We start from the raw sequence: 12,380 nt of genomic DNA, 5'->3' as shown, positions 1-12,380 counted from the left end.
TAACCTCTATTGTTTACACAACACAGCTAAATATTAACAAACCTGACAGGATTTCTGAGGGAATTTAAAGATCCATAAATGATAATTCCAGTTTATATTAATGTCAATCCTGAACATTTTAACATATAAGTCACTTATAACTTTGTTAGTAAGGAGGAATAAAACACTTATCGTCTTCACTACTACACTACACCTTAGCTAACCTGACAGGATATCTGAGAAAATCTTCCCTCTGACATCAATCATTTTGATAACCAAGTGCCTATTAGCGGTCTGCTTACATCTATATCTATCCTATTTCATACAGATTTATATTCACTTATATGTAGGTGCCATGTAAACGATGCTTTGGTCACTAATATTCCACAGCAGAGAGCTTTGAGGAGCCAGTGTTTTACAGTCAGTCTCAGTGAACATGTCAGGTTCAGCCAGCCAGACTCGGCCTGCGGTGCTGAGCTCGACCAGCAGGGTGCAGGAGAGCTGTGGTAGCAACATGGGTTGGAAGGAGAGATGGAGCACCATAGAGAAAGAAAATTACAGAGAGAGGTTTGATCTGATCACAGAGTGAATATAAAGGGCGTACGACCGAGCCAAAGAAAACGTTTCTCAAACAAGTCGGAGTGTGAGGTGTGGAGTGCATCTGTTAAGTAGCCATGCATTTGAAGAAAACATTCCTGTTTTGTCCCAGCGTGCATTGCAAAAGAACTAAATGCTCACATTAGTTGGACTCATGCAAACAAGACGGTTGCACAAGACACACATTAGCTTACGCAGAGGAAGCGTACTGCAGAAGTACGCTTTGATGCATCCATGCAAAGACAGAACAAGCTTAATGGCAGAACGAATAAAACAGCAAGCAGGGCTTCCCACTGACACAGCTATGCTTTATAAAGTTGATAATTATTGATTTCTTTTGTACATAACCAGATGTGATGAACTGCCCAAACTTATCATATACTCCAAGAAACCCAAATCATGCCTTCAACCCACACTGCCACAGCCTACCACAATTAGTCTGAAAATGTCTAAAGGACTATACTTATTTACATATTAGAAGTTTAACTGCTTGACATAAACATTTACAGAAATCTTCATCCAGAAATCTAAAAATATGCAAATTAGAACCACCCCTAAATTAAAACCCTTTCTCTTTCGTAAACAATTTGCATATTCAAAAATGATTGGCTCTTACATTTTATGACCTAACACTTGTCTTGTTTAACAGCAAATCAGATCAGAAATGTTACACTCTATCTCTTAAGTTAATAAACCACCAACATAATGGTGCCAGCTAGCTGTTTTTAGCTAACAAAATATATTATGCAAAATAGCCACCCTCAAACAAACAAACAAACAAACAAGACATCAATATCAACAATGTGTAGTAATCTTTTAAGGCTGGCTTGGGTTAAGTGTGCTACAAGGACAGGCAAAAGCTCAAAGCTTGCAGGTACATGCACACATACCATCTTTAGTGGTGTATCTGGGAAAGAACAAACTACATCTCCCTTTTATTAGCGCAAATTTGCTTAGAAGGATTTAATTATCTTTAAATTTAGTATTAAAGGAATGGCCTGACGATTAAATGCTCAAACATCTTTGGTCCAACCATTCCTTTAAAAAAAAAAACCCCAGATTATTAACACGCTAACATCACCGAGTCACTCTCTTCTGCTCCATCTCACGTTAGACGATTTAATCTTTCCTTCCAAGCCATGGGTTCCCAATGTCCACCTGGTCAATACTGGGTTAGTACCAAAAAATGAGGGGAGGCTGAGTGAGCGGTCACCATAGAGGTTGTGGGTTGTTTTTTTTTTTAGGGGTTTCTTGTTGGTGTAGGGATTTTCAGGGTGTAAAGGGGGGGGGTATTATCGCTGACCTGGGACATTGTTTACATAGCAACCATCCACGAGGAGGTGGCCATCCTTGGGATCGCAGAGAGGAGGTAAATAGGGGGTGTAGGAGGCACTGGCTCTAACATAGCGCCACACACAGCCTGGCAAAAATGAAGATGTAGAGGGAATCAAAGCCAAACCCTGTGTCGGTTGTGTGTGAGAGATAGATAGATAGATAGATAGAGAGAGAGAGATAGATAGAGAGAGAGCGAGAGAGAGAGAGAGAGAGAGAGAGACTATAACAAAAAGAGGAATAAGTCAAATGAGGCAGAGATGCACAAAGATAAGGACACACATGCAAAGAATTACAGGGGAAATGAGATATCAAATGAAAGGTAAATATATTGTTGAAGTGATAAAAGGATAAAATAAAAAATAAAATGATACTCAAAAAACTGCCCGGAGTGATTTCTCCATAACCCATAACATCACTAGGATTCCCATACACTTATTCGATCAAGAAAGAAATGAACAGATTTACTGATTAACGTTTCTAAACGAGTCTTAATTAATATCTTAAAAAGGTGTACATCTGTTGTATATGTGAAGATACTGCAGCGGTTAGCACACAGAAATGCACTGTTACAGATGATAGTCAATTCAAGTCAATTCAATGGGAAGAAGAGATTGAGAGAGAGAGAGAGAGAGAGAGAGAGAGGAGAAGTAAAGGGAGAAATAAAGCAAGCCCAACAATAACAGTAATGTTATTTAATTATGTAATGCTGTTTATTTTTTTAATTGAGGGAAATTCCTGTCCATGGTAATGCCTCATTTTGCCAGCTAAAGTGGATGCAATGGATAGAGACTAGGTTAAAAGTTGCTGGAATATTCTTTAGTACTACTACAGCCTACACACACTTCATATGAAACTATCAGCCATTAACAAAAACAGAAATCATTCATTCTATCAGTGTAATGGTTCAATAAGGAAAGAAAGCAGCATCAACATGGACCATCAACACCTGGACCATGAACCGTCCCCTGATAACAGATGAAGGTCAAAATCAAGATATGAGAAACTGGTCATGTCACGGGATTAGTGCTTTGTGAGCAAAGCTACAACAGCAGACTACCGCTAGAAGAGCAGCTCCAAAAGTGATGCGTGGGACACAACCCTTCTCTGCAACCCTACTAGCAAAAGAAACACTAGCACAACCTCTACACCTAATGATGGCTAATTAACAGATGTGACAATGCTATATGAATGAAGATATATAGAGGCCTGATGAAAGCGGATGGGTACAATGGATAAAACTGAGTAAAAAATGGATGTGGATATGGAATGTGGAAGGAAATGAAAGAAGACAAAAAAAGAAAGAGAGAAAGATAGAAGGACAGGATTTGGATTTATATTAGTAATGCCAAGCATGTCATGCAGCCCCACAAACCAGAGAGGAAGAACTAGTGAGTCTGAATGACCACGTACGACCCCCAAATCCACTGCGTCACATTTATGCTGCATTTTAAAAGAGTTTATATCGCCTGCTGATTTAATTTAATTAGCTAATGATGTGGATTTGGGAATATGGTGGTGGTCCATCATCTCGAGAGTCAAAAGCAGTTATCGAGGCAGTTGAAGCACTAATATTTCAGTAAGATGGAGGGAAACGTATAAGCATGACCATAAGGAATGACCATTCTCCAGAACTCACAGTGTAATAACGGCACATCTTATATCTTTAACCCCCAGTCTAGCATCGACCCTTAAATAGGATTTAAGCTGCTGCACAGCATTAATAATGTACATGATATTTATTAAAAAAATAATCATTATTACTTTCTTTAACACATTCAGACAGGTCTTTTTTATTAGGCAGTTACTGCTTCATTCAGTTAGTTATTAGAAGTAAAATGCATTAACTATGTCACTCTTTAACTCTTTTTACCAGTTCCAAATCGACTTTTATAATCAGCGTAAACAGATGAGTTATTTTACTGACGCAAGTAAAATGAATCAGGACTCTGCTGGCTTTCAGTGTGAGACGTGTGTTGGATAACCTTACACAGAATTTTAGTGATTGAAGATAAACACCTTTATCTTCATCACAGAGCATCACGGAGAACAGAAATAGGTTTGATATCAACATTTACTTTGAAACATAACTAACATTTTATTTATGAATATATTGCCCCTAGTAGGCTACAGAAAAAGCAGAAATACAAATACATCCTTAAAGCCCTGAGTGTCTAATCTCATATGAGCCATTATTCACCTCTGGGAAGTGACATGTCAAAGATATTCAATGCTGAACTTTACAGCTTTTAGAACTTTTTTGGCCTCTGGTAAAAAGAGTTCATATTAGTTCCTAATTCCTGTAAAATGCAGTAATTGTAGATTCTGGAAATGTCTGTAGTATAAACTGTATATCTGTGTAATATAAATGTGTCTCATGGTAAAGTTACAAGAAAGCATGAAACAGAAACCATGAAGCTCGCTCTCGACTCACCATCTTTATGCACCCGCATCGAAGATGCTGTGATGTCGGTGGTCACGTTGAAATAAGGCAGCCACAAGTCCTGGAAAATCAAACAATGCTTAAATATGAAACGCAAAAAAATTTATATAGCTGGATTACAACAACAACGCTGAATTCGTTCATTTTTGCTGTCGAATTCTGGTGAGAAAGTGGTAATTAACTTATAACAGCACGGTTATATAACGTTGTGATATAGTAATACAGTGGTAATATAACAGCATGGCTCTTACTCTTGTATTGACTGCAGGGTAAATTACATTTATACTACGTGTTTATACTAATGTACGTGCCCTAATATGATTGTTTTTCATTTCTATAGTACACGATCACACAGACTGTACAGCGAATTCTCAAATTTCTGCCTAACAACAAAAGTGCTTTCATTTAAACAAAGGAATATTTATAAGCATTACTCTGGGGAAGATGTTTTTGCATTTTTCTTTCCACTATTGAAATGCTTCATATCTTTTGCATTGTAATTCCATGTCCAACATTCTCCTACCAATATACTCACTCTCCCTCCTCTGAACATGTCCAAACCATCTTAACCTGGCCTCCCTAACTTTGTCCCCCAAACGTCCGACATGAGCTGTCCCCTCTGATGTACTCATTTCTAATCCTGTCCAACCGCCCAAAGAGGACCTCAACATCTTCAGCTCTGCTACCTCCAGCTCTGACTCCTGTCTCTTCCTCAGTCTCTAAACCATACAGCATGGCTGGTCTCACCACCGTCTTGTACACCTTCCCCTTGATTCTCGCCGATAATTTTCTATAACTCCCCAACACCTTTTTCCACCCATTTCAACCTGCCTGCACTCGCTTCTTTACCTCTTACTCACTTCTTTACCTCTTACTCACTTCTTTACCTCTTACTCACTTCTTTACCTCTTACTCGCTTCTTTACCTCTTAAACATTTAACACTAAACATAAGACATTAAACCAGGTTACAGAAGCAGCCGGATTATGGTTCTCCTGAGAGTCAGTCCCATAAACGCTCCTGCGATAGATACTTCATGATTCAGTATCATGAGGCTATAGCTAGTGCTGCTACCTACAATAAAAAAAATAGAAAGAAAGCAAAAGATGTCTCACCTCAATTTGCTTGTCTTCAAACACGTTGGAAATGCTGGTGTTGAAGGCGGAGCCAGAGAACATGGAGGTGATGGGATAGGTTAGATCTAGCACAGTTTTAAACACAGAGTTCATCGCCTGTGGACGAAGGAAACATGTTCACAATGTTAACAGAACAGAGAACAAATGTCAAATGACATATACACTGATCAGCCATAACATTATGACAGGTGAAGTGAATAACACTGATGATCTCCTCATCATGGCACCTGTTAGTTATATTAGGCAGCAAGTTGATGTGTTAGAAGCAAGGATTTGAGCGAATTTAACAAGGGCCAAATTGTGATGGCTAGACCACTGGATCAGAGCATCTCCAAAACTGCAGCTCTTGTGGAGTGTTCCTGGTCTGCAGTGGTCAGTATCTATCAAAAGTGGTCCAAGGAAAAACAGTGGTGAACCAGCGACAGGGTCAAGGCTCACTGATGCATGAGGGGAGTGAAGGCTGGCCCGTGTGATCCGATCCAACAGACTGTTGCTCAGATTGCTGAAGAAGTTAATGCTGGTTCTGACAGAAAGGTGTCAGAATAGACAGTGCATGCTGGGTCAGGGCTGTTTTGGCAGCAAAAGGGGGACCAACACAGTATTAAGTGGTCAGGTGGTCATAATGGTCGGTGTAAGTGCATCATCCTAATTTACACAGTGAAGTTGATTGTGTGCTGATCCTCTCTTCCCTACACTAACTAACTGTTAAGTGAAACAGAGCCGCTATACCTTCGACCACTCTCTCGCTCTCTGCTTCACCCGGACAGCGCTCCTCTCCTCTGCGTACAGTGCGCTGATGAACGAGCCGATAGACGTTCCACCCACTAGATCGATAGGAATCCCCGCCTCCTCCATGGCTTTGATCACGCCCACATGTGAGCAGCCCCTAGGATAATATACAGATATGTGAATAACAGATGCAGAACAAAAAATAATAGCTATTAGAAATGTAATGCCTGATGCACTCATTATTATAGTCTATGTGGGATTACATTAATATGGCCCATTAGTGTGAAAGACAGAGGCTCACAAAAACTACTGTGATGCTACTCACCTAGCTCCTCCTCCACCTAGCACCAGAGCAATGCTGTTTCCTGTGAGGACTCGAGCCAGACGGGAGAAATCACTGTGTCTGTCTGCTGTCTTCTCAAACACTTTCTCATACACCTCCCTCTGTGAAACACACACACACACACACACACACACATTACACAGCAGAACCTACACTATATCTTAAAACACTATAGAATGCCTGTGACTTTAAAAACTGCATTTTATTTCTGATTGAAATCAGCAGCAGTATTAGAGCACGTGTTTGTATCACATAAACCATGAAAGGCAAAAATTGTCTTGCTTTCATAAGTACAAAAGCATTAAATATATAAAATATTTTAAAATTATTATGAAAATTCCAGCAGCAGAATTCACTCCTCACATGTATGATAAAAAAGTAAAGACACTGGACCACTGTTACTGAATTCATTACCAGTCTGGTGGGACTCCTGCGTGAGAACACTCTCCGTGGACATTTGAGATGGAGATGACCAGAACACCAGCTACGCATGTTCAGCCACTCCACAGTTCTAGAGGGACCTGGGCCGTCTTCACGGTGCAGCAGAACCAGCTGCTTCAGAGCCCTCACTGCTGTGTTTTCCAACATCTGCTCCAGCTGTGAAGAACAAAGAAGGAAGGGGAAGCTCAGTGGTTATGACATTGGACTACTGGTTGGAAGGTTCAAATCCCAGGACCAAGGAGCTGCCACTGCTGGACCCTTGAGCATGGCTCTTAACTCTCAAATGCTCAAATGTATAAAAAATGAGATAAGTAAATATAAAAACAAGAACATGAAACCAGGAGTATGAACAGGATGTGTAACCAGTTTAGTGTATGTATGAATGTGGTCATACTACACACCTGGCCAAGACTGGGCTCCTGGTCCCCGAGGCCAACAATAAGGATGCAGTCTGCTTGCCTGATGCAGCGCTGGGTCCAAGGAGTCATAGTGCTGTCAGTCTGATACAGAACTATACGATTGATGTCCTCTTGCTGGGCCAACCAGCCTGATAACCTGTACTCATGAATGCTGGGAAAAAACAGACAGAGACGAAGAAATGACAGTGTCTTTTGAATTCTCACTTCGGATTGGTCAGAAGGTGTGGATTAATTAAATTGCACAGACATTCCACAACACTAAATGAATAAACTGATAAATAAAAAATAAAATCTAATACTCCTTTTACTCAGTTTGCAGTCTCTGTCTCTTACCTATCTAAAGCAGACGCTCCAAGTCTCTCTCTGATAATATCACTCGTCAGCAGTAAAGTGGGTCCTTAAAAAGAAATATATAAATACATTTTTTTAATAGCATGAAGCATGATTCATATTATAATCAAGGTCCAGTGGTTAGGCCCAAATTTTTATTTAAGAAACAATAGGTCATCAATGTCCAGTTTTCTAACAATAATTGAAAATTCAACGTAGCAGAAAAGCATGTTCAGTGTTTTCTAAAGTAAACAGAGATAGATAAAAAATATATATACATAACATTTTTTAAAAAACATATATGCAATATAAAAAAAAAACAAAAAAAAAAAAAAATATATATATATATATATATATATATATATATATATATATATATATATATATATATATATAATAAAAAATATATATACACAATAATTAAAAATATATACAGATAAAAAAATCTATACAATTTGGTAATGTCTTTGTCAATGCTACAAAGTATTAATCCTATATTTTATATTTTTCTGTGAACCACAACTGATGAATTTAATATTCAATATACACTGATTATTAAACCTGAGATGTTCAATAGCATTGATCCTAAATGATCTCGTCTGAATGCTATATAGCATGTAGAGTGAGATTCATGGCCACTTGAGTCCATATCCTGGAGTATCCTGCTCCAGCAAAGGCAGGAACTAGCGTTCATGCTAGTTAGCATTCAAAAGCTAAGTGGTTCGTACCTATGGCACTGAGAGCATGACTGAGCTCCAGGTTAAAGGCATTGACTGGCACTTCGTCACAAACGGGAAGAACAGCCACAGTGGAGAGGTTGCTGGCTGGGTTGGTGACATCAGGGCTGGACGCCATACTGGGCAAGCTAAAAGCTGAACCTGCAGAGAGATGAGATTCACACAAATACAGACTTTTGCAATGCTTATGCATATTTTTTGTAAGGATCTGAAGAATAAATGGTCCTTTATGTCATACTATGCAGTAATTTTCCTATGTAGAAGATGTACTGACCTGAGAAAGGTCCACGGGGCTGCTGAAGGTTTCCGAGAATTTTCTGGCCCAACAAATGGATCAGCCGAGTAACAACCTACACACACACATGAATATATCAATCATTTCAGATCAGATTAATGATTATATTTATTACGTGAGGTGTGTGTGCTGTACCTGAGGATAACGTCTCTTGATGTTGTTTAATGTTCCTTCTGGAAGCTTCACCAGTTCTGTGTCTCGGACTGCGTGAACTGTCGTCGCTCGTGGCTGCCTGGTCAAAGCCTCTACCTGAAAATCATATATACACACATATATATAGATACACAGAAAATACCAATCAGCTTACAACACAAGTCTCTGTGCTTGGGGTACCTGGAAAAAACCTAGAAGCATGCCTCCCCAACCCTGGAGGCATACACTATGTACAAAGTAAACTTTGGAGGTCAAGTTCAAGACATTTGTTAATTAAATGAACTCACCACTCCGATGAGATCTCCTCTACCATACTCCCCGACCAGCTCCTTCTTTCCGTTCGCCTTCCGGATCACGGAGCGCAGACGACCGTTCAGCACGATGTATGTGCAATCTGACTGATCGTCCTGCCTGAACAAGAAGACAGCACATGCTGTGTAAGAAAATCAGCTTGATTGAATTCAGGACGTGTTTCTAAATCCAGTAGTGAGGTACCTGTAGAGAGCGCGTCCAGCCTCCACAGCCATCCAGTCTATGGCAAAATCCATCTGCCTGACGAATGCAGACATGCGGGTGGCTACAGTGTGAGCTGCACTCAGGACCACACTGGGCTGCTCCCTCATGATCCTACACACACACACACAAGCGTCATTCAGCACAGTGAAAGCAAGTAACACTCTAATTTTGAATTCTTGTGTTAAGAAAGTGGTCTATTTGAATCTGTGATGAACTTCAGGCCATAATAACCCTTGAAAACCATTCGGAACTTCCATGATTTAGATCTGAGACTTTTACAATCTGGCTTTTTCATTGGCTGGAGGTTATCCAGTTCATAGAATCCTCAGACAGGATTCCAACCTAAAAAACCTTTAAATCTAAATCTAATCTAAAGAACCCCTGAGGAACATCGTTTCTAGAAGCCTACATTAAATCTCCTAATCTGCTATGTTACCTTAATTCGTTCCAAAAGTCTGGTCGAATACCGATTTGGTTGAAAACCGAATTATTTTTCCCAATAGGATATAATGTAAAACAAATTAATCTGTTTCAACTCGATGGTTGATCTCACAACTTTCCTCTCGGCAACACTGATGCCTGATTTCCCCTTTTTCGGAGACATGGCTACTGAAATTATACCACAAAAGATAGCGTTGGGTTATAACACAAGCACTCAGAGATGATGCTTTCAGAACAGAGGACCCGAGTAAACTGCTTCATCTCTATTGTTTACGCCAGCATGGAAAGCGTGTGCAGCATGAGCGTCACTAGGCCATTTTTAGGGGGGCTAAGTACAAATGTTAAAGCCCCCCCTAAAAATGGCCTAGCGACACCCATGCTGCACACGCTTTCCATTCAAAATTCTGTGATTCTCCATAAACTCTACACAAATTGGTGATCGCCTCGGTCCCCTTTAAATTTCATATGAAAATGGCGGCAGACTTCGGCTCCTCCCCGTCCTTCAGCGCAGACCGCGGTGTCGCAGAGCGAGGATCAGAGGACAAGTGTGTGTGTGTGTGTGTGTGATCAGGAAGACTCCTATTTGGCTTGTTCAGTACTCTAATGTTATACACATCTATGCAATACAGTAGAATGCTGCAATTAGTTATTATCCTACCCTGTTAGTCCTTTATTTTATTTATTTATTATTTTTTTATTTTTACTATTACACCCTCATTGGGGGCTGAGCCCCCCTTAAATGAAAATTCGTTAATCAATATTCGTTGCAATCCTGTATGAAACAAGAACCGACGTTCCTGACAGTCGAGTCGTACACCAGAAATATTTTCATACACCGAGGTCAAACTGACTCAAAAATTCTAATCGAATACCGAAAATTCTAACACAGGGGTGGTCGAGGACAGAGGTACCACTGTATTAATAAACAGCATTCCTGTGTCAGAAAACCTAAAGTTACAGCTTTATCTCTGATTGTTAGAAAGACACTGACACTAAAGATTCCTAAAAAGAAAATATTAAAAGAAATCAACACTTTCAGACTAATCAGAATTTTTTTTAAAAAATCTATTTTATGTGAAAATTCATACTTTAATGTATCAGACTCACTCATAGAAATCAGATTTGGAGATTCTGAGGAAGGTGCAGTCGCGAAGGGCGCGGACGGTGAAGATGAGAGGCTCTCCGGTCAGCACGGCCAGCTGACCCACCATCTCACCCGGCTGCGTTATAAACAGGCAAACGTCCTCCTGCTTGTCGATCATGCGCTGATAGACGTGCAGGCAGCCAGACAACACGAAATGAAGACTCACGTCCTGATAGAGAGGAAAATGAGACTCTTTTATTCATTCATTTTCACCAATACAATTTCTCCAGATAGTGCTTGGGCTGTTAAGATATGGTAAGGCTTTAGAGCACTCATATATCAGCAATCAATAGAAATTAATCTTCTTTACAATCAGTAATGTCCCATCATAGAGATTAGATCTTGTGCTCAAAAAACAAAAAGGCTTGTGAATGAACAAGTGGCAATTATTAATGAAATTAATAACGTAATAATTATATCTTCTTCTTCTTTCGGCTTTTCCCTTCAGGGGTGGCCACAGCGAATCATCTCTCTCCACCTATCCCTATCTTCTTCATCCTCAACACTAGCCTCATATCCTCATTTATTACATCCATATACCTCCTCTTTGGCCTTCCTCTATGCCTGGCAGCTCCATGTCCAACATTCTCCTACCGATATACTCACTCTCCCTCCTCTGAACATGTATATGATTATTATTATTATCTTCTTCTAATAATTCTAACATTATTTACACACTGGTCACCCCTCTGCTCATCCATGATCATTACAGGGGGAAAAATTAGCATATTCATCTTACATATGATGAGATAACAATAGACCTTAAGGCTTTGATATGCCTGAGAGAAGCATGAAGGATGTGTGGAAAAACAGGAGGATGTGGAGGAGTAGGTGTACCTGGTCTCCCTGTCTGGCCAGGACGGAGCCTGCTTTGGCATGATGCAAGGTCACTCGTCCATTCAGCAGCGCAGGGTCCTGATAAACGACACAGAAGAATGAAGGATGACGAAAAGAGTGTGGGTGCAGAGTGAGCAGTAGTCAACCTCAGAAAATGACACAAATCTTTTATTTTGTGAATGACCTGAAACTGGAAGTTATACATGGATATGGAATGTGGCTTAAAATTGTGTGTGTGAGTGTGTGTGTGTTTGATCCCTATCCTACAGCAGTACGTATACATCACTCTACCTCGATTTTCATCAGTTTCAGGAACTCCTTCTGAGCCTCCTCGAACAGGGTGGCGTTGGGTCGTCCTGGCAACGGACCATAAACGTTGTCTGTGCCCACTTCCTCCTCGGGATATAGGTACACACCTGATGGCACCTCATCTACTGTGACTCTTCTCTCTCGCTGGTCCTGAGATACACAAACATATCACTAGTCAGAAATGCAGATTTCTTTATTTA

At 40.1% G+C, this 12,380-nt stretch overlaps 1 protein-coding gene across 5 annotated transcripts in view; it reads right to left on the bottom strand.

Annotated features, from left to right (window-relative positions):
- pnpla6 (patatin-like phospholipase domain containing 6) overlaps nucleotides 1–12,380 on the bottom strand; it is a 33,669-nt gene that overhangs the window by 6,467 nt on the left and 14,822 nt on the right. For 4 of the 5 annotated variants that reach the window (XM_058380420.1, XM_058380425.1, XM_058380423.1 and 1 more), the window contains 15 exons: nucleotides 12,163–12,330; nucleotides 11,872–11,949; nucleotides 10,998–11,203; nucleotides 9,429–9,560; nucleotides 9,221–9,344; nucleotides 8,916–9,029; nucleotides 8,760–8,835; nucleotides 8,477–8,626; nucleotides 7,752–7,815; nucleotides 7,401–7,569; nucleotides 6,973–7,155; nucleotides 6,541–6,659; nucleotides 6,216–6,372; nucleotides 5,466–5,582; nucleotides 4,343–4,412 (listed from right to left, as the gene is read on the bottom strand). In XM_058380420.1, coding sequence (XP_058236403.1) covers nucleotides 4,343–4,412; nucleotides 5,466–5,582; nucleotides 6,216–6,372; nucleotides 6,541–6,659; nucleotides 6,973–7,155; nucleotides 7,401–7,569; nucleotides 7,752–7,815; nucleotides 8,477–8,626; nucleotides 8,760–8,835; nucleotides 8,916–9,029; nucleotides 9,221–9,344; nucleotides 9,429–9,560; nucleotides 10,998–11,203; nucleotides 11,872–11,949; nucleotides 12,163–12,330 — 1,927 coding nt within the window. Of the gene's footprint in view, nucleotides 1–1,879; nucleotides 1,997–4,342; nucleotides 4,413–5,465; nucleotides 5,583–6,215; nucleotides 6,373–6,540; nucleotides 6,660–6,972; nucleotides 7,156–7,400; nucleotides 7,570–7,751; nucleotides 7,816–8,476; nucleotides 8,627–8,759; nucleotides 8,836–8,915; nucleotides 9,030–9,220; nucleotides 9,345–9,428; nucleotides 9,561–10,997; nucleotides 11,204–11,871; nucleotides 11,950–12,162; nucleotides 12,331–12,380 lie in introns of all 5 variants that reach the window. The other variant, XM_058380422.1, reaches the window with a different exon arrangement.

The sequence above is a fragment of the Hemibagrus wyckioides genome, linkage group LG26, assembly GCF_019097595.1.
Source record: "Hemibagrus wyckioides isolate EC202008001 linkage group LG26, SWU_Hwy_1.0, whole genome shotgun sequence".
In the NCBI taxonomy this organism is placed as follows: domain Eukaryota; kingdom Metazoa; phylum Chordata; class Actinopteri; order Siluriformes; family Bagridae; genus Hemibagrus; species Hemibagrus wyckioides.
The sequence above is the reverse complement of the archived record's forward strand: the minus strand, read 5'-3'. Positions and strand labels throughout refer to the sequence as shown.